This window comes from Moschus berezovskii, chromosome 2, assembly GCF_049115385.1.
Source record: "Moschus berezovskii isolate FMDL1 chromosome 2, NW_MosBer_1.0, whole genome shotgun sequence".
In the NCBI taxonomy this organism is placed as follows: domain Eukaryota; kingdom Metazoa; phylum Chordata; class Mammalia; order Artiodactyla; family Moschidae; genus Moschus; species Moschus berezovskii.
In genome coordinates, this window is record NC_142461.1 from 75485220 (window position 1) to 75507861 (window position 22642).

Genomic DNA, 22642 nt, shown 5'->3' on the forward strand with positions numbered 1-22642 from the left:
TAAAATCAAAGCTATAGATTTTCCAGTAGTCATGTGTGGATATGAGAGTTGGTCCATAAAGAAGGCTGAGCTCCAAAGAATTGATCCTTTAGCATTGTGGTACTGGAGAAGACTCTTCAGAGTCACTTGGACTACAAGGAGATCAAACCAGTCAATCCTAAAGGAAATCAACCCTGAATATTCATCGCAAGGACTGATGCTGAAGCTAAAGCTCCAAATACTTTGGTCACATGATGAGACAAGCCAGCTCACTGGAAAATACTCTGATGCTGGGAAAGATTGACAGCAAAAGGAGAAGGGGACTACAGTGGATGAGATGGTTGGATGGCATCACCAACTCAATGGACATGAGTTTGAGCAGTGCCCAGAGACAGTGAAGGAAAGGGAAGCTTGGCATGTTGCAGTTCATGGGGTCGCAAAGAGTGGGACAAGATTTAGTGACAAACAACAAAAAGTGATAGCAATCAAAGCACTATTGTATTTGCATTAAAACAGACATATTGATCAATGGGACAGAATAGAGCCAAAAATAAACTTATGCCTATATGATCAACCAATTTATAATAAATAAACCAAGAATACACGGAGGGGAAGGACAGTCCTTTCAATCAACAGTGCTGGAAAAAATGGACAGTTACTCACACCACACAAAAAATTAGTTTTGACCACTATCTTACACTACACACCAAAGTTAAGTTTAAATGAATTAAAGACTTAAATGTAAGATTGGAAACCTTAAAACTCCTTGAAGAAAATGCAGGAGGATCAGTCTTGCCTATGATTTGGAATTTGACATCAAAAGCATAGGCAAAAAAAGCAAAAATAAACAAGTGGGATTACCTCAAACTAAAAAGCTCCTCACAGCAAACAAAACCATCAACAAAATAAGAAAACAACCTATAGAATGGAAGAAAGGGCTTACAAATCACATATTTAATGAGATTAATATCCAAAATAGGCGAACGACTCCTACAGCTCCACAGTTTGTGGGTGGAGGGACCCACAAAAAAAAACAAAAAGCCAATTAAAAAAGGGACAAAAGACCAAATAGATATTTATCCAAAGAAGACATACAGATGACCCACAGGTATGTGAAAAGATGCTCAATGTAACTAATCATCAGAGAAATGAAAATCAAAACCACAATGAGATAACACCTCTTAAATATTAGAGTGTGAGTGTCTGTTCAGCCACTCAGTCGTATCTGACTTTTTGCAACCCCATGGACTGTATTCTGCCAGTATTCTCTGTCCATGGAATTTTCCAGGCAAGAATACCAGAGTAGCTTGCCATTTCCTACTCCAACATATTAGAATAGATATTATCACAGTAAGAAATAACAAGTGTTGCTGAAGATGTGGAGAAAAAGGAACACTCCTACACTGCTGGTGGGAATAAAAATTGGTACAGCCACTGTAGCGGAATGTTTCTCAAAAAATTAGAGGTAGAACTATCACATGATCCAGCAACACTACTTCTGGGTATTCATCCAAAGAAAATGAAAACACTAATTCAAAAAGATACATGTATTCCCATTTTCATTGCAGCATTATTTACAATAGCAAAGACATGCAAATAACTTGTGTCCAACACACACACAAATAGAATACTATTCAGTCATTTGTCACAACATGGATGGACCTTACAGGCATTATGCTAAATGAAATAAGTCAAAGAAAGAAAGACAAGTACTGTATAATTTCATTTATGTGTGGAATCAGACAAACAGAGTTCACAGATAGAGAGGACAGACTGGTGGTTGCCAGAGGCACGGGGGCTGGGGTGGACAAAATGGGTAAAGAGAGTCCAAAGGTACAAACTTCAAGTTATAAAACAAATAAGTCATGGGGATACAATGTATACCTTTATGTGACTGTAATTAATAATACTGTATTGTATATTTGAAAGCTGCTAAAAGAGCAGATCTTAAAAGTTCTCATCACAAAGAGAAAAATTAACAACTATATAGTAACTGATGCTAATTAGACTTATTGTGGTGAGCATTTTGCAATATATGCAAATATCGAAACATTATGTTGCATACCTGAGACTAATTATAACAGTATATGTCAACTGCTGCTGCTGCTGTGTCATTTCAGTCGTGTCCGACTCTGTGTGACCCCACAGACAGCAGTCCACCAGGCTCCCCTGTCCCTGGGATTCTCCAGGCAAGAACACTGGAGTGGGTTGCCATTTCCTTCTCCAATGCATGAAAGTGAAAAGTGAAAGTGAAGTCGCTCAGTCGTGTCCGACTCTTAGCGATCCCATGGACTGCAGCCCACCAGGCTCCTCCATCCATGGGATTTTCTAGGCAAGAGTACTGGAGTGGGGTGCCATTGCCTTCTCACAGACCTCACTAAAAAACAAAAACCTTACTAATGAGCAAAAAAATCAAAGCATTCCTAAATAAATGGAGAAAGAGTCTGTGTTCCTCTGTAAGAGGAAGGAAAGGGGCAGGACACAACTTTGAAAGAATAACATAGCCCAAGGACACAACATAAACCAATTAGAATCAAATGGGTCCAAGATGGCAGACAAGTCGACTTTGATCAGCAAGCTAAATGACACACCCAGAGGTGCCATGACAGTTTGCTCAAGGGATTTGTTAACAAAATAAGCCACTCGTTATATACAAATAAACAATACAGATATTTATTAGAGAATTATCTAGCTTACTTTTAATACACTAACATTAAAAGAAAAGAGAAATAGGAAGAGCAGAGGACACATCACTAAATTGGGTTCTGACTATCATCCAGAGGAAGTTCCAAGTCATAGCCCATCTGGAGTCCCAACTGGGAAAGGGTCCCAGGCAGCGCATCTACTCTGTGGGTGAGACTTCAAAAATTGCAGTTCGGGGTTCCCACTTATAATTCCAGGACAGACACAAACCGATATCATCATCAATCTGTGACCAAACTGCAAGCCTGGTTTTATGTTAACTGCTTGTTTTCTCTTGTAAAACTTGGCATGTTGCTAGGGTCTGGTTGGTCAGGCCCCTCAGGGGGCTCAAAAATCCCAAGATTCCTTCCTGATCTTATCTATGGTGCTGCAAGTCTTGCACTAACAGCAGGCAGTCACTCATAGTCATTCCCAGGAAGAGCAGTGTCCAGGCAGGTTAGAAGCAAGGTCAGAGGCTGTTCTGCTTTGTCTTTGAAGCCTAAACAAGACTATTTATTAATTTCCCTAACACAGTTCCAGTCAGTGTCCCACTCTTTGCAACAGGAGCTTGCTCAAACTCATGGCCATCGAGTTGGTTATGCCATCCTTTATTGCCTCTTCGCCTGCCTTCAGTCTTTCCCAGCATCAGGGTCTTTTCTAAAGAGTCAGTTCTTCACATCAGGTTCCGTTCCGATCCGTTCAGTCACTCAGTTGTGTCCGACTCTTTGCGACCCCATGGACTGTAGCCTACCAGGCTTCTCCGTCCATGGGATTGTCCAGGCAAGAATACTGGAGTGGGTTACCATCTCCTTCTCCAGGGGATCTTCCCGACCCAGGGATCGAACCTGGGTCTCCCGCATTGGAGGCAGACGCTTTAACCTCTGAGCCACCAGGGAAGCCCCAAGCCAAAGTATTGGAGTTTCAGCTTCAGCATCAATCCTTTCAATGAATATTCAGGACTGAATTGCTTTATGATTGAGCAGTTTGATCTTGCAGTCCAAGGGACTCTTGAGTCTGCTCCAACAAACAGTTTAAAAGCATCAATTCTTTGGCACTCAGCTTTCTCTATGGTCCAACTTTCTCATCCCATGACTACTGGAAAAACCATAGCTTTGCCTAGATGGACCTTTGTTAGCAAAGTAATGTCTCTGCTTTTTAATATGCAGTCTAGGTTTCTCATAGCTTTGTCATACCTTTTCTTCCAAGGAGCAAGCTTCTTTTAATTTCATGGCTGCAGTCACCATCTGCAGTGATTCTGGAGCTCAAGAAAATAAAGTCTGTCACTGTTTCCATTGTTTCCCCATCTATTTGCCATGAAGTGATGGGACCAGATGCCGTCATCGTCACTTTTTGAAAGCTGACTTTTGAGTCAGCTTTTTCACTCTCCTCTTTCACTTTCATCAAGAAGCTCTTTAGTTCCTCCATAAGGGTGGTGTCATCTGCATATCTGAGGTTGTTGACATTTCTCCTGGCAATCTTGAATCCAGTTGTGCTTCATCCATTCCAGCATTTCACAAGGGTTTCCCTTGTGGCTCAACTAGTAGAGTCCGCCTGCAATGCAGGAGACCTGGGTTCAATCCCTGGGAAGGGAAGATCCCCTGGAGAAGGGAAAGGCTACCCACTAGAGTATTCTGGCCTAGAGAATTCCATGGACTATATAGTCTATGGGGTAGCAAAGAGTCAGACACGACTGATACACAGCCTTGATGTATTCCTTACTCAATGTGGAACTAGTCTGTTGTTACATGTCCGATTTGAACTGTTGCTACTTGACCTGCAAATAGATTTCTCAGGAGGCAGGTAAGGTGGTCTAGTATTTCCATCTCTTTCAGAATTTTCCACTGTTGATTGTGATCCACACAGTCAAAGGCTTTAGTGTAGTCAATAAAGCAGAAGTAGATGCTTTTCCAGAATTCTGTTGCTTTTTTGAATATCCAACGGATGTTGGCAATTTGATCTCTGGTTCCTCGGCCTTTTCTAAATCCAGCTTGCACATCTGGAAGTTCTCAGTTCACGTACTGTTGAAGGCTGGCTTGGAGAATTTTGAGCATTACTTTATTAGCATGTGAGATGAGAGCAATTGTGCCACAGTTTGAACATTCTTTGGCATTGCCTTTCTTTGGGATTGGAATGAAGACTGACCCTTTCCAGTCCTGTGGCGACTGCTGAGTTTTCCAAATTTGCTGGCATATTGAGTGTAGCACTTTCACAGCATCATCTCTTAGGATTTAAAATAGCTCAGTTGGAATTCCATCACCTCCACTAGCTTTGTTCATAGTGATGCTTCCTAAGACTCACTTGATGTCGCATTCCAGGATGTCTGGCTCTAGGTGAGTGATCACACTATCATGCTTATCTGGGTCATGAAGATCTTTTTTGTATAGTTCTTCTGTGTATTCTTGCCACCTCTTCTTAATATCTTCTGCTTGTGTTAGGTCCATACCGTTTCTGCCTTATTTGTGCCTATCTTGAACTGAATTGAACTTGCATGAAATGGTTCCTTGGTATCTAATTTTTTGAAGAAATCTCGAGTCTTTCCCATTTTATTGTTTCCTCTATTTCTTTACATTAATCACTTAAGGAAGGCTTTCTTATCTTTCCTTGCTTTTTTTTTTGGAACTCTGCATTCAGATGGGTATATCTTTCCTTTTCTCCTTTGTCTTCTGCTTCTCTTTTTTTCTCAGCGATTTGTAAGGCCTCCTCAGACAACCTTTTTGCATTTTCCCTTTTTGCACTTCTTTTTCTTTGAGATGGTTTTGATATGTGCCTCCTGTTCAACATTACAAACCTCTGTCCATAGTTCTTCAGACATTCTGTATATAAGATCTAGTCCCTTAAATCTATCTGTCACTTCCACTGTATAATTGTAAGGGATTTTATTTAGGTCATACCTGAATGATCTAGTGGTTTTCCCTAATTTCTTCAACTAAAGGCTGAATTTGGCAATAAGGAGTTCATGATCTGAGCCAGTCAGCTGCTGGTCTTATTTTTGCCAACTGTATAGAGCTTTTCCATCTTTGGCTGCGAAGAATATAATCAGGTTGATTTTGGTATTGACCATCTGGTGATGTCCATGTGTAGTCATCTTTTGTGTTGTTGGAAGAGGGTGCTTGCTGTGAGCAGTGCATTCTCTTGGCAAAATTCTGCTAGCCTTTGCCCTGCTTCATTTTATACTCCAAGGTCAAACTTTTCTGTTACTCCAGATATCTCTTGACTTCCCACTTTGGCATTCCAGTCCCCTATAATGAAAAGGACATCTTTTGGGGTGTTAGTTCTAGGAGGTCTTGTCCAGACCTGTTCAACTTCAGCTTCTTTGGCATTAGTGGTTGGGACCTAGACTTGGATTGCTGTGATACTGAATGGTTTGCCTTGGAAACGAAACAGGGATTACTGTTGTTTTTGAGATTGCACCCATGTACTGAATTTTGGACTCTTTTTTTTTTTTTTACCTATGAGAGCTACTCCATTTCTTCTAAAGTATTCTTGCCCATAGTAGTAGATATAATGGTCATCTGAATTAAATTTGCCCATTCTAGTCCATTTTAGTTCACTGATTCTTAAAACATCGATGTTCACTCTTGCCATCTCCTGTTTGACCGCTTGCAATTTACCTTGATACATGGACCTAACATTCCAGGTTCCTATGCAATACTGTTCTTTACAGCCTCAAACTTTACTTCCATCACCAGTCACATCACAAATGGGTGTTGTTTTTGCTTTGGCTCAGCCTCTTCATTCTTTTTAGGAGGTATTACCCCATTTTTTTTCTCTATTTCTCCATTCTTCTCCAGTGGCATATTGGGAATCTACCAACCTGGGGAGTTTATCTTTCAGTGTCATATATTTTGGTCTTCTCATACTGTTCATGGGGTTCTCAAGGCAAGAGTACTGGAGTGGTTTGCCATTCCCTTCTCCAGTGGACCACGTTTTGTCAGAACTGTCATCCCTCCATCTTGGGTGACCCTACACAGCATGGCTCATAGTTGCATTGAGTTAGACAGGCTGTGATTCATGTGATCAGTTTGGTTAGTTTCTGTAATTGTGGTTTTCATTCTGTCTGCCCTCTGATGGATAAGGATAAGAGGCTTGTGGAAGCTTCCTGATGGGAGGGACTAACTGTGGGGGAATCTGGGTCTTGCTCTGATGGGCAGGGCTATGCTCAGTAAATCTTTGATCCAAGTTTCTATTCATGGTTGGGGCTGTGTTCTCTCCCTGTAGTTTGGCCTGAGTCTAAACTATTTTAGGGGTAATGGCGGTAATGGTGACCTCCTTCAAAAGGACTTATGCTAGCATGCCAGGGGCTCACAGGCACTGTCAGTTCCAAGACACTGTCAAAAGACCAAGGAGTTGGCAGTGGCCCAATTCCTGGAAATCTCCACCCCTTCCCAAAATTAGTTGGAATAATCCTCCCACTCATTAGCATATGAAATTATCCAGCCTATAAAAACTAACCATGCCATTTCCCAGCCACATTTGCCCTCTGTGATGGTCCACACTCTGTCTGTGGAATGTGCTTCTCTCTGAATTTGAATAAATCCATTTCTTAAATGTCACTTAGTTTCTCAGTGAATTCTTTCTGGGAAGAGACATCAAGAACCTGAGCTTCATTAGGCCCTAAAACCAGGTACTGTGGGTTTTGGCAGGGTTCAAGTCCCAGCCACATGGGTTCAAGTCCCAAGTAGGGTTTTGGCTGGGTTCGAGTCCCAGCCATGTGGGTTCAAGTTCCAAGCAGGGTTTTGGCTGGGTTTCTGTCCCATCCATGCAGGGTTTTGGCCTGGGTTTGAGTCCCAGCACAGGGGTTCAAATCCCAATCTGAGGTAAACAGCTTCACATGGACTAAAGACTCATCTTGTTAAGGTTTCTTTCCAACTTGGTCTATAAATCTATAGATTTCACCCATCTTTATCTATAAATTCAATGCAATGCCAATCAAAATCCCAGTAAGCTGTCTATAGAGACTGAGATACTGATTCTAAAATTTCAAGGATTATTATAAAGCTACAGTAATCAAGATAGTGTGGTATTGGCAAAAGAATAGACACAGGTCTTGGAAACAAAAGAGAGAGCCCAGAAATAGACCCATACAAATAAAGTCAATTGATCTTTGATAAAGAAGCAAAAGTAATTTTTTCAACAACTGGTGCTGGAACAACTGGACATTCACATGCAAAAAAAAAATATTCAAGGCACTAACTTTATACTCAAAATCAATCAAAGACCAAAGTGTATTGTAACACTATAAAACTTCTAGAAGGTAACATAGGAGAAAATCTAGGTGGCTTGGGTTTGGCAATGAGAAATAAGACCAAAAGGTCAATCAATGAAAGAAAAAGTTGATAGGTTGGATTTTATTAAAGGTAAAAACTTCTGCTCTGTGAAATAAACTTTTAAAAGAATGAAAAGTCAAAGCATCAGAAAAAAATACTTGCAAATCACATATCTGATAAAAGACTTGTACCTAAAATATACAAAGAACTCTTAGAACTCAATAGCAACAAAAAATAATCTAATTAAAACATGGGCAAAAGAACTGAGCAAAGACCATGCCAAAGAAGATTCATAGATGGCAAATAAACAAATGAAAGAATGCTCAAAATCATTTGTTATTCAGTTCAGTTCAGTTGCTCAGTCGTGTCCGACTCTCCGCGACCCCATGAATCACAGCACGCCAGGCCTCCCTGTCCATCACCAACTCCCGGAGTTCACTCAAACTCATGTCCACAGAGTCGGTGATGCCATCCAGCCATCTCATTCTCCGTCGTCCCCTTCTCCTCCCGCCCCCAACCTTTCCCAGCATCAGAGTCTTTTCCAGTGAGTCAACTCGTCACATGAGGTGGCCAAAGTATTGCAGTTTCAGCTTTAGCATCCGTCCTTCCAATGAACACCCAGGACTGATCTCCTTTAGAATGGACTGGTTGGATCTCCCTGCAGTATAAGGGACTCTCAAGAGTCTTCTCCAACACCACAGTTCAAAAGCATCGATTCTTCGGCGATCAGCCTTCTTCACAGTCCAACTCTCACATCCATACATGACCACGGGAAAAACCATAGCCTTGACTAGATGGACCTTGGTTGGCAAAGTAATGTCTCTGAATGCTCAAAATCATTTGTTATTAGAGTACTGGAAATTAAAAGAACAATGAAATTCCACTATACCTAGTACCATGGCTAAAATTTTTTTAATCTTTTTTTAACTGACATTACCAACTGCTGGTGAAAATGCAGGACAAGGGGAATTCTCACTCACAACTAGTGGGAATGCCAAATGGTACAGCCACGTCTAAAGACAGTTTGAGAGTTTTTGACAAAAGTGATCATATTCTCTGCACATATTATGGTTGAACTGTGTCTACTCACCAAAAAATAGATTGAAGTCCTACCCAATCAGTATTTCAGGACACGACCTTTTTTGGATATAGGGTTCAGTTCAGTTCAGTCACTCAGTCGTGTCCGACTCTTTGCGACCCCGTGAATCACAGCATGCCAGGCCTCCCTGTCCATTACCAACTCCCAGAGTTCACTCAAACTCATGTCCATCGAGTCGGTGATGCCATCCAGCCATCTCATTCTCTGTCGTCCCGTTCTCCTCGTGCCCCCAATCTTTCCCAGCATCAGAGTCTTTTCCAGTGAGTCAACTCGTCGCATGAGGTGGCCAAAGAACAGATGTAATTAGTGAAGAGGATGACATATCACACACAGTAAGGTAAGCCATTAATCCAATCTGACTAATATTCTTACAAGAGGATTAGAGACAGACAGACAGAAGGGGAGAATGCCTCATGAAAAGGGAGGCAGGGATTGAAGTGACACATCTACAACCCCAGAAATGCCAAAGACTGCTGACCAACACTTGAAACCAGGAGAAAGCCTTTGAAGAGATTCTCCCTCAGAGCCCTCAGGAAAAAAGGGCTTGACACCTTGATTTCAGACTTCCAGCCTCTAGAACTGAGAGAGGATAAATTTCTGTTGTTTTAAGCCACCAAGTTTGTGGTACTTTCTCATGGCACCCCTAGGAAACTAACACACCATATAATCTAGCAATTGCATTCCTAGATAGTTACTCAACTGATTATACCCACACAAATACCTATATAACTGTCAAAACTGGATGCAACAAATACATCCCTTCATCTTGGTGAATGGAAAAACAAACCGTGGCACATCCATATCATGGAATTTTATTCAGTGATGAAAAGAAAAGCTATCAAGTCACAAAAAGACATGGTTGAAACTTAAATGCATAAGGATAAGTGAAAAAAGTCAGTCTGAAAAATCTACAAACTGTATACTGCCAATCATATGACATTCTGGAAAAGGCAAAATGATAGCATCATTAAACACATCTTTGGTTGTTGGGGGTTTTGGCCTGAAGGGAATTAAGTAAGTGAAGCACAGGGGATTATTTAGAGCAGTAAAATTATTCTGTATTATACTGTAATGGTGCCTAAAAGACATTAAGTATTTGTGAAAATCCATAGAACATTATAATACATTACAAAAGTCAACTTTGATATATATAAATAATTTGAAAATAATTTAGGAGGTGAGAAGATCTCATGATGCAATGTAATGTGTGATACAATAATTGGAATGTATTATAACTGTATAAAACAACTTCACTGGATCACAAAGAGAATGGTATCTGTAAAAATAAAGGTAAAAGGAACTGTACGTAAGCACTGAACTCTAGTTAATAATTTTCTTTCCTATGAGGGTACAGGTTAATAATACTGAAACCACCATGCCTATATACTAGAAATGCATAGTTAATTAAAGAGATATCAGATGGTGGGAGCTAGGATTCTCACTGACCGAGTGGGAAGTTACAGCTAAGCAAGGGGAAAAGATAGAATGATCCATGTGGCAAAGTATTAGAGCTGGAGAAATCAAGAAGAATTCATGTTTAGCTTAAATACAGATATAGCTGGTTGCATAGATAAATATATATAAATATGTACATACACACATATGTAAGTACACACACATTTATCTCTTTGTTCTGTCAGCTGAGAAGATCTAGAAGAAATGACACCTCAGTAAAAATGATTACCCCTACCACCTAGATCTGATTCCAGGATCTTTCTCCAATAAGAAGAACCAGGATTTCCTGGAGAAACAGCTGATTCAAGGACTGGGGTAGGAAATATACAAGAGAAGCCTGGAGCATCTTGTAGTGCTGGAAAGTAAGAAAACGCTGAAAAAAAAACCAAAGAAAACACAAAACCCCAAACAGAACAACCTATAAAGAGGCAGGCACGTCATGGAACACAGGAGTGAATTAAAAGACCTCCCAAAGGCCAAAGCCGTTTTTGCGTAACAAAATAAAAAAGTACTGATAACCCCAAATGTAAAAATGAATGTCCAGAGTCCTACAGATATAAATACACAGTAAAGTAAGTGAGTGAACGAATGAATTCCAAATAATTTATGTATTTGTTGTTGTTTAGTAGCTCAGTTATGTCCTACTCTTTTGCGACCTAGCTTGTCAGGTTACTCTGTCCATGGGATATTCCAGGCAAGAATATTGGAGTTACTAGAGTGGTTTGCCATTTCCTTCTCCAGGGGATCTTCCTGGATTTTCTCCAGGGATTGAACCTGCATCTCCTGTATTGGCAGACAGATTCCTTACCACTGAGCCACCAGAGTAGCCCAATTTATATATCTACTCTGCCTTTAAGGAAGTAGACCATAAATCCCCATTCCTTAAGTATGGGCTACATACAGTTATTTTCTTTCAAAAAACACAGTATGGGAAGGAACAACAACAACAAAACCAGTAATTTTACAGGGTAAAAGCCTGACAAACATTACATCAAGCCAGGTAATCGAGGTTAACATCAATAGTGATAAGTTAAATCGATATTATGTACCCTTGCTATTACATGGTGACAATGGCACATTACTTCTGTGGTCTTTTTGTCAAAACACATGACCCCAGTCTGATCATGAGAAAAACATCAGACAACATATCCCAATTAAGAGACATTTTACCAAATACTAAACAATTAATTCTCAAGACTGTAAAGGTCTTCAAAAACAAGGGAAGTCTGAGAAACTCACAACTAGGAGAAGCTATTGGTTAGTCATGTGGATGTCAGAGTTGGACCATAAAGAAGGCTATGCACCGAAGAATTGATGTTTAGAACTGTGGTACTGGGAAAGACTCTTGAGGTTCCTTGGACTGCAAAGAGATCAAACCAGTCAATTCTAAAGGAAATCAACCCTGAATATTCATTGGAAGGACTGAAGCTGAAGCTGAAGCTCCAATACTTTGGTCACCTATGCGAAGAGCCAACTTATTAGAAAAGACCCTGATGCTGGGGAAGATTGACGGCAAGAGTTAAAGGGGACAACAGAGGACAAGATGGTTGGATGGCATCACCAACTCAATCGACATGAGCTTGAGCAAGCTCTGGGAGATGGTGAAGGACAGGGAAGCCTGGCGTGCTGCAATCCATGGGGTCACAGACTTGAACGTGACTGAGCAACTGAACAACAATCTATTTAAAACATATAATGGAGTTACATGTTATGAAACATGGATGGACTCCGGCAAAAGAAAAAGGACATCAGTAAAAACCAGAGGATGTCTAAATAAAGTATGGTTTTTAGTTAACAGTACTAATACATGAATATTGGTTCATTAATTGGGACACATTACTATTAGTAAAGTAACTAATAATGGGGGACTGGCTTTGGGGCGTAAGAGAATTCTCTGTACTATCTTCACAATAACTCTATAAAACTAAAAGTGTTACTGAACTTCCCTGGTGGGACAGTGGATAACAATCTATCTGCCATTGGAGTGGTCATGGGTTCAATCCTGGTTCGGGAAGATTCCACATGCCACAGAGCAACTAAAGCCTCTTCACCACAACTACTGAGCCCATGCTCTAGAATCCATGAGCCACAACTACTAAAGCCCCTGTGCCCTGAAGCCTGCACCCCACAAATACAGAGTCAACCTGCTGCAATTACTGAAGCCCAATGCCCAGCACCTATGCTCCACAACAAGAGAAGCCCCCACAATGAGAAGCCCATGCACTTCAACTAAGAGTAGCTCCTGCTCTCCACAACTAGAGAAAGGCTGCAAGCAGCAACAAAGACCCAGTGCAACCAAAAAAATAAAAAAACACTATTCTAAAATCTAAAAATTATTTTTAAGAAAGGACATTCTAAAAATAGTAAAGCTGGCCTTAGAAATGAGGAACAAGCAGGCAAATGATACCATTTTAGAGAACAGTCTCAATAGCACAAATGCTATCACTTATCATTCAGCTTCATCCATTTGAACACTGTGTCTTACAGAGTCTTCTGTATTTAAGAATCCTTTCAAAACATGGAAGTCTGGTGCCTGCAGACTTTGTATAGAACAGCAATAATGGACTTGGGAGCTGTCAGATTAGGTACCAGCTCCTAGCATGTCCCAGTTCCATTTACTAACATACCCGTGTTCAGCTTTCTCATCTAAAAAATGATGGTGGTAGTAATAATCATAACATTCTATTGGGTTGTCCAGAGATGAAATAAATGAATACATGTAAATCAGTAGAACAGAACCTGGCACATATGTGTTAATTAAGTATTAAGTTTTTAATCAGTCTATTCACTCAACAAAAATGGACCAGCACACCAAGTTCAGTTCAGTTCAGTTCAGTCGCTCAGTCGTGTCCGACTCTTAGCGACCCCATGAACCACAGCAGGCCAGGCCTCCCTGTCCATCACCAACTCCCGGAGTTCACTCAAACTCATGTCCATCGAGTCGGTGATGCCATCCAGCCATCTCATTCTCTGTCGTCCCCATCTCCTCCTACCCTCAATCGCTCCCAGCATCAGAGTCTTTTCCAGTGAGTCAACTCGTCGCATGAGGTGGCCAAAGTATTGCAGTTTCAGCTTTAGCATAAGTCCTTCCAATGAACACCCAGGATTAATCTCCTTTAGAATGGACTGGTTGGATCTCCTTGCAGTCCAAGGGACTCTCAAGAGTCTTCTCCAGCACCACAGTTCAAAAGCATCAATTCTTCAGCGATCAGCTTTCTTCACAGTCCAACTCTCACATCCATACATGACCACAGGAAAAACCATAGCCTTGACTAGACGGACCTTGGTTGGCAAAGTAATGTCTCTCTTTTTAAGACGCTATCTAGGCTGGTCATAACTTTCCTTCCAAGCAGTAAGCGTCTTTTAATTTCATGGCTGCAATCAGCATCTGCAGTGATTTTGGAGCCCCAAAAAATAAAGTCTGACATGGTTTCCACTGTTTCCCCATCTATTTCCCAAGAAGTGATGGGACCAGATGCCATGATCTTCGTTTTCTGAATGTTGAGCTTCAAGCCAAACTTTCTACTCTCCTCTTTCACTTTCATCAAGAGGCTTTTGAGTTCCTCTTCACTTTCTGCCATAAGGGTGGTGTCATCTGTATATCTGAGGTTATTGATATTTCTCCCAGCAATCTTGATTCCAGCTTGTGCTTCTTCAAGCCCAGTGTTCCTCATGATGTACTCTGCATATGAGTTAAATAAGCAGGGTGACAATATACAACCTTGACGTACTCCTTTTCCTATTTGGAACCAGTCGGTTGTTCCATGTCCAGTTCTAACTGTTTCTTCCTGACCTGCATACAGGTTTCTCAAGAGGCAGGTCAGGTGGTCTGGGATTCCCATCTCTTTCAGAATGTTCCACAGTTTATTGTGATCCACACAGTCAAAGGCCTTGGCATAGTCAATGAAGCAGAAATAGATGTTTTTCTGGAACTCTCTTGCTTTCTCCATAATCCAGCGGATGTTGGCAATTTGATCTCTGGTTCCTCTGCGTTTTCTAAAACCTGCTTGAACATCTGGAAGTTCACGATTCACATACTGCTGAAGCCTAGCTTGGAGAACTTTGAGCATGACTTTACTAGCGTGTGAGATGAGTACAATTGTACGGTAGTTTGAGCATTCTTTGGCATTCCCTTTCTTTGGGATTGGAATGAAGACTGACCTTTTCCAGTCCTGTGGCCCTTGCTGAGTTTTCCAAATTTGCTGGCATATTGAGTGCAGCACTTTCACAGCATCATCTTTCAGGATTTGAAATAGCTCAATTGGAATTCCATCACCTCCACTAGCTTTGTTCATCGTGATGCTCTCTAAGGCCCACTTGACTTCACATTCCAAGATGTCTGGTTCCAGGTGAGTGATCACGCCATTGTGATTATCTTTGTCGTGAAGATCTTTTTTGTACAGTTCTTCTGTGTATTCTTGCCACCTCTTCTTAATATCTTCTGCTTCTGTTAGGTCCATACCATTTCTGTCCGTTATTGAGCCCATCTTTGCATGAAATGTTCCCTTGATATCTCTAATTTTCTTGAAAAGATCTCTTGTTAAATATAACCAAAGGGGTTATATTTCTGCTTATCAGAAACAGTAAAAGCTCAGAGGGGATTCAATTCCACCCGGATCTGGTAAAGGGAAAGAAGGATTTGTAGAAGCAAATGGAATAAAAATTATCATCTCAGCTCACTTTGTCAAACCAAGGCCAGCTTATATAAAAGGAAAACTAAAATTCTTCACATCTGGTTTAATGTCTTAGTTCTCAAACCTAAAATGTTGGCAGAGTCTATATCACAGTATCAATTTTAAGGTATTCTGCTCAGAAATAATCTTCTAAAGGGGGTTCTTTAGTGTTTTGAGACACCTACAGATTTCTGCCTGCAGAGAAAATCACAAGGCTTTTCAAACTTCAGCCTCCAGAAAAACTTCTGCAAGCATTCAACAGTTTCCACAGCCTTTACCCTCCAAACTTCTCTTCCAGAGAAGCACCTTGACAAAATAAAGAAAAGAGCATCCATAATGATAACTCTCTGGTCTCTGTTCCAAATATTTATCTATTAATCCCAAAATAGTCACAAAGTAAGCCAAGCCAAGTGGCTTAGCCCTTTCCTTTTCTTCTGATAAAGGAAGGAAAGCAATACTTTATTTGGTATACCATCCCTCTGCCTCCAACTGTTTTCTCAAGTAACAGGAAGGAAACTTAGGGGAAAGTGTAGGGGGAGAGGACTAAAGTAGAGTACTAACAAAAATATTACAAACGAGGAAAGTAGGAATTTTCTGACTCTTATAACAGACTCAATACACAGAGAAGACAGATCCATGTACTGACAACATTTTGTCTATAGCTGAGTAATTTTTAAGCTAATCATCTAAACCCAGGATGTTAATTTCATTTTCTTAAGTAAAAACGAACATCACAAAAATTTTGTAAACACTAAGCTTCTACAAAGAATAATTACCTTTAAATCCCTGAAAATAAGGTATTAAGTGTGTAGGTTTAATATTTTCCTCATGTGTATCCACTTGAATTACCTGGTACATGTTAATGTGAAATTATTTTTCACATTTAAAATCTTTCTGTGAATAAAAATTTTCAACAGAACAAAAATACAGTGGTTAAAAAAATATTAAGAAACAGCAAAGGTAATAGTGTAAGAGCCTGACTACAGACTGTGGCTCGAAATTCCATTATTAAAGGAATACTATTTCAAAAGAGTTTCTGTATGTTTACTGTATAGCTCTTGAGACACACTTAACTACATGAAACCAAGAAGGGGAAACAGGAATTAAAAGAGCTTAAGCTAAGTCTGCAAAGTTAATTTTATTAAAAGTTGCAGCTTTGTTGTTTATCTGAAACATAGTTTTATAATAAATTCTCAAAGATGACACAATTAGACAAACAGAAGTAAGTCCCCATTCCAATTTTATACGCAATAGAGAGATTATATAATTCCACAAAGATTTGATACATTAGAAAAGACATTAGTGAAGATACTAGAAGAGGACGCAGTTATACCAGTGAAGGAAGTCACTTGCTTCTAAAGCTAGGGAGGAAAGATCACAGCAGACAGTTAAATTATACAATACTCCAAGTAGGTATTCAAGCATTTTAAAAAAAATAAAAGAGGTTAATAATAGAGATGTAAAATTATTCTCCTAAAGCTCTATCTATTGATAAGTCAAATATTCATCATATCAAAATTTATTTTTTAATTTTAAAATCAAAATGTGGTTGACCTCCAAATTATAAACTGCATTTCCTTCTCTGACTTCACTACTGTTTTGTGATAAGAGCAAGAGAAGGAGAACAGTATTAGAAAATAAAATGAAGGTCAAACCAGAGTTCATATAATTTACATATATACAAGTTCTTTCTATTTCAAGACTTTTAATTTACTCAGTTTCATACATATCAGCTCAATAAGATTCCACAGAAATGGCATTTCAACTCAATAAAAAAACAGAGGATGTTACTGTATTTTGAGCTGTGATCTTAGAATTTACAACACTATGCTATTTCTGTGACTATTTTTTGTACTTACACGTTAAATTGAGGATTTTTCCTTAATTAACCTTATTGATAGGGGATTCAACATAATGAACTTTGGAAAGTCATGTAAGTGTAAAAAATAAGAGTCCTTAAAATGCTGGTGAAAAGGGAGGAGATATGAGGGACACAAAAGGGGAATCTTCTTTTAAGTACTGAGAAAATATTAAATGGTTCTTTTAAATTTATTAAAAAATAATAGTTTTGAAAGATTACCACAAATCCTTTGACATGTGGCAAGTGTAATTGTAAATAATAGGAGATGAAAAGTGAAGAGTATAATGAAAATCTCTTGTTGGCTAAAGCATTCATTATTAACTCATCATGCACCATCCTTAGTCTAATGTTAACTGAGAAAACAGGGAAATATAAATGCTAAGCAGAGTTAAGGTGCTAATCAAATGTTTATTTCAATCCATGAATGATTCTGCATATTTAAGGCATATTCAAACCGCTATAACACCAAACTGAGGAACAAGGTAGCAAGGTCATAGCCAGTAAAATGTTCCCCATGAATCACTTGAGGAGATTATCAAATAATACTACATGTTATATTGACTGTGAATATAAAACTGGTCTGTTTAAAAAATAACTTATACATACATCAATATATGCAGCACACATTTATATGAAATGGTTATGCCTAGTTTTGAGGTTTTGAAGTATGAATTTATACTCCTATTGGTGAAAACATATTCAGGGACTAAAAACATAAGCCTCTTAGTAATTTTGGACTCTCAAATCTATGAATTTAAGTAGATTCCATTGGAATTCATCTTGTTCCAAAATAGAAATTTCTACTTTTTTTTCCAAATGTCCATGTCCTGTCTCTTTAATTACACTGTTGAACTTTTTCACAGTAAATGACTATGTTTCTAACTATAACATTTAGTCTAAACAAATGCCTATAAAGAGTTCAAACTAAAAACTTCAGTATTATAAATCAGCTTGAACCAAGAAGCCATATATCAATCTTCTGCTTGGCATTCATTTTCATGTTATACTCTTATTTACCTTTTCACTAGAGATAAGTCATTGGTGAGTCTACATGTAAATTAAATTGAAAAATAGCTAATTGGGAGAATTTTTTATGGTTTCACATATCTTTTTAAAAATTCAATATCCATTTTCTTCATCTCTGATATATTTTTAAATGTATATGTTTTGCTATTATCATTAAAGATATGATGAAAACATTTTTCAAAATGATATTAAAAATCAGAACTTTATTGACTTAAGTTTACTAATAATGTATGCAGAGTACTGCAGCTTATGTAGCAAGAGCTTCCCTTTCAGTGGAAAAATCTGAATATGAGTATATACAAGTACATGCCACTCAAAGGTATCAAATTGATTAGTGACAATAATACACCATTTGAATAGTACATTTCACACTCATACAAAACAATTAAAAATAACCTTTAGAGCAAAATCTTAAAAGTCCAGGTTCTAAGCAAGCAGCATTTTGACAAGTAAAGAAGAGTTCAGCTTCATTTGGGGTTGCTTTCAGTCTTCTGAGGCCACAAACATAGAATTTCTGGATCACTAGTGTTAATACTAACATGTTCCAAATGCATGCCCTGCATGCATGCACACACAAACACACACACACATTCTCTTTCTCATTCTTATTCTCTCTGCTGCTGCCCTGCCACCCTCCTCCTCGCCTTCCCCCTCTTCTCTCCATATTCAGATGTACAGTCATATGAGAGAGAGTACAGGGTAAAGAGCAGACAATAAAAACTGGCTGGGGAAATTTATAAACGACATAAAAATCATGAAAACACTTACTTCATCAGCCACCATACACCTGGAAAAAATAAAAATAAAACCAAATTAATGTCTTAATTACTAAAGTCAACCATTTAAAAAGTTTTGATTAAGTTGTTGTGTTAAGCAGCTTGCCACAAAACAGTTTACACATTATAGCACTAAGCCAGAGAGAGGTGTTTATAAGTGTGCATAAGAACAAGGGCCTTTCCTGACTTACAAGACTTTCCAGCTGCCAACGGCATATGGTTATGTGGGACTGTTAGTTTCAGATATGCTGTTTCCCAATGCCCACCCATGGCGATAGCTACAATGACCCTTCGAAAATGTGAGCAAAACGGCAAGTGATTGTACCAATGACTTCCCTCCTTACCAGTAAACCTTACATACCAGTAAGTAAGGTTTACTGATTTCCCCTAGAGATTAGAACGCTGTATTAAAGTGCATTAGCATGTTATACATAAAATTATATTAATATATGCTATATTATACATGCTAGGCCACTTTCAAGCTGAATTTTGTATTCTACTATTACTTCACTAAATTTTCTCCTCCCTATTCTTCCTTATCAACCTATAGAAGTAAATTCTATCCACTGGAAATTGAGGATGGGGGCATAAACTAAGGTCGTAATTAAAAGAAGAAAGCAAAGAACAAAACAAAGGATAGCAGATATGGTCAAGATCACGAGGGGTCCTTTAGAGATAGTGAGTACATCGTAAAGAGGAAAACCAATCTCTTAACCAAGGTGATATCCAGGAAATTAAAAAAAAAAGAAAAACTGGGATATTATAAAAATCAGAAAGGAAAAAGTCACTATTTACATTTTTCTCCTTCCTTTAATCCCAATGGCCTTGACATTATACTATATTACATCCTTTCTTTTAACATAAAACACAAGTTAAGAATTTGGTAATAAATATATTATTAAGAAATAGCCTACAGGTAAAATGGAATTTTGTTCTTAAAATGAAAAAAAGATGTTTGGTTACATATTAAGTTTTTCTGGGAAAATAAAATACTCTAACTGAAATTTAAGACATATGCAAGAGTAACAAGTTTATTACATTTTTTGCAAACAGGCTGGAAAAGCAGAAAACTAAAAAGCAATACTTTGAAAAATATGACTTATTTTCAGGAAGATTTACATGTATACCTACTTTTTCATTTTAAAATCCAATTCAAATTTGGTAAAGATGTCATTTGAAGTACATATTATTTATTGAGTGCCTGTTAAGTAACTCAAAAGGGAAGAGAAGGGAGTGACAGAGGATGAGATGGTTGGATGGTATCACTGACTCAATGGACATGAGTTTGAGCAAACTCTGGGAGATAGGGGAGGACAGGGAAGCCTGCCTGCTGCAGTTCATGGGGTTGCAAAGAGTCATACACAACTTAGTGACTGAACAACATTATGTAACTAGCACTGTCATAAGTTTGTGTGCTCAGTCATGTTAGACTCTTTGCGACCCCATGGACTGTAGCCTGCCAGACTCCTCTGTCCATGGGATTTCCCAAGCAATAATACTGGAGTGGTTTCCTCCTCCAAGGGATCTTCAAGACTCAGGATCAAACCTGCTGTTCTTGCATTGGCAGGCAGATTCTTTACCACTGAGCCACCTGGGAAGCCCAAGTCCTAGGGATATAGCATTTAAAGGTTTTTCCTCATAAAGGGTGACTGGAAGAACTTCTGACAATGAACAAATAAATGATCCAAGAGGTGATATGTGCCATCAAAAAAACTGAAACAAGATAAGTGGAATAGGGAATTAAGGGAGTATCTATTTTACAGAGTGTTCAGGAATAATCTTTATGATAAAGCAATTCAAACAGATCTGAATAAGTTGTCACAAATTTAATGAGGAAGAGAATCATGAGAAAATCTGGAGGAAGAGTACTCTAAACAAAGCAATGAGCAAATGCAAGAACTCAGAGATAAGATGGTTATGATGTAGTTAAGCAAGCAGAGGGAGTCTAATGTGATTAAAATGCACTGAGTCATGGCAAATGGTAGAAAATAAGGTTGGAAGCACCTTAGGTCCTGACCATGGACAGTCATAAGCAATGGCATGAACTCTAGATTTCCTTAGAATCCTTCGGAAGTAAGCAACATTTAACTTTTTAAAAAAATTACTCTGGCTTCTAGAGAATAAACTATAGAGGACAAGAGCAGAAACAGAGAGAGCAGATAGGAGGCACCTGAAGTAGAACAGGAAAGGAACAACAATATATGGATTCATGACACAGACAGAGTTGGTGAAAAGTGGTCAGTTTAGACACATTTTGAAAGCACAGTCAATAGGATATGCTGAACAACTAGGATAGGGATATTATGGATACAAAACAGGGGAAAGAAGTAAAAAATGAATCTTAAGATAATGGCTTAAGCAATTAACTGTGAAAAAATGGTAGTAATACATTCACTGAGAAAGGAAGGGTGAGGAGAACAGCAGGTTTGGAGATCATAATCAAAAGTTCTGTTTGGGGGACTTCCCTGGTGGTCCAGTGGTTAGGACTCCATGCTTCCACTGCAGGGGGCACAGTTCAATCCCTGGTCGGGGAGCTAAGATCCTGCAAGTTGCAGCAAGGTTAAAAAAAAAAAAAAGTTAGGTTTGGATCTGTAACCTTTCTGGTATCCATTAGATACCCCAGTTGTACTGTTGGGTGGGGCATGGGATATGTGAGTCAGGGGAATAGTAGGGACTGATATAACAAATCTGAGAGTCATTAGAATGTAAAGGCATTGGAATGAGAAAGGATCAAGGATAGGCTGTAATAGAACACCTTGACTGTAGCTTGTTTTCTATGCCCAACTCCAAGTTCCTTAACTTTCTAAAGTTAAGCAGCTACTGTGACCTGCAGGCTGCTGGATGAGGTTTATGACTCTAGTGAAGTAACATCAGAGCAAACTGTTAGGTAGCTAAATAACCCCATGTTAACCGACTGAAAAACAGCATCAGAGCCCTGGGCAACAACTGACACAACTCATGGCTGTGGGTCACTGCCTTGGCTTGGCTTTTAAGTATCTGAAGACCCCAGTTGTAAGATTGTCTTCCAGCCCTCTGGTTATGCTGGATTCTCCTAACATGAGACAGGTGGGTCTTCCCAACTTTGGAAAGCAGGACCGTTCAAGTATATCAAAGAGCACTGAGCTTCCTTCAGGTATTTCTAGTGGGGCTGACTGTCCTTCAAATTTAAGTACTATATCTGTCCCAATCTCTGGCAGTCTTGCCTTTACAATAGTTCAGCAACCAGACTTGATTTCCAATGAGCTATCATAGAAACAGCCATCATAGAAGCTGAAGCTCCAAAACTTTGGCCACCAGGTGAAGACTGAAGACAGAAAGAGAAGAGGGCGACAGAGGATGTGAGACAGTTGGATGGCATCACCAATTCAATGGACATGAACTTGGGCAAACTCCAGGAGATGAGGAGGGACAGGGAAGCCAGGTGGGCTGCAGTCCATGGGGCCTCAAAGAGTCAGACACAACTTGACGACTGAACAACAATAACAATCACAGAAAAATAACTGATCATGGGAGAGGCCCCATCATCTGAAACAGCAGAATACAAGTAAATAATCAGAATATATATCTAGTGAAATAGCAGTGCTAAAAAGACTAAACCAAGGTCCATCTAGTCAAGGCTATGGTTTTTCCAGTGGTCATGTCTGGATGTGAGAGTTGGACTGTGAAGAAAGCTGATCGCTGAAGAATTGATGCTTTTGAACTGTGGTGCTAGAGAAGACTCTTGAGAGACCCTTGGACCGCAAGGAGATCCAACCAGTCCATTCTGAAGGAGATCAGTCCTGGGTGTTCATTGGAAGGACTGATGCTAAAGCTGAAACTCCAAT

The 22642-nt window shown here is 39.2% G+C and overlaps 1 protein-coding gene across 4 annotated transcripts in view; it reads right to left on the bottom strand.

Moving 5' to 3' along the window:
* Positions 1-22642, bottom strand: part of ZRANB3 (zinc finger RANBP2-type containing 3) — a 302617-nt gene that overhangs the window by 172686 nt on the left and 107289 nt on the right. For all 4 annotated transcript variants that reach the window (XM_088829053.1, XM_055397579.2, XM_055397578.2 and 1 more), the window contains exon 3: positions 18811-18829. In XM_088829053.1, the coding sequence (XP_088685179.1) occupies positions 18811-18829 (19 nt within the window). The remainder of the gene's footprint in view (positions 1-18810; positions 18830-22642) is intronic.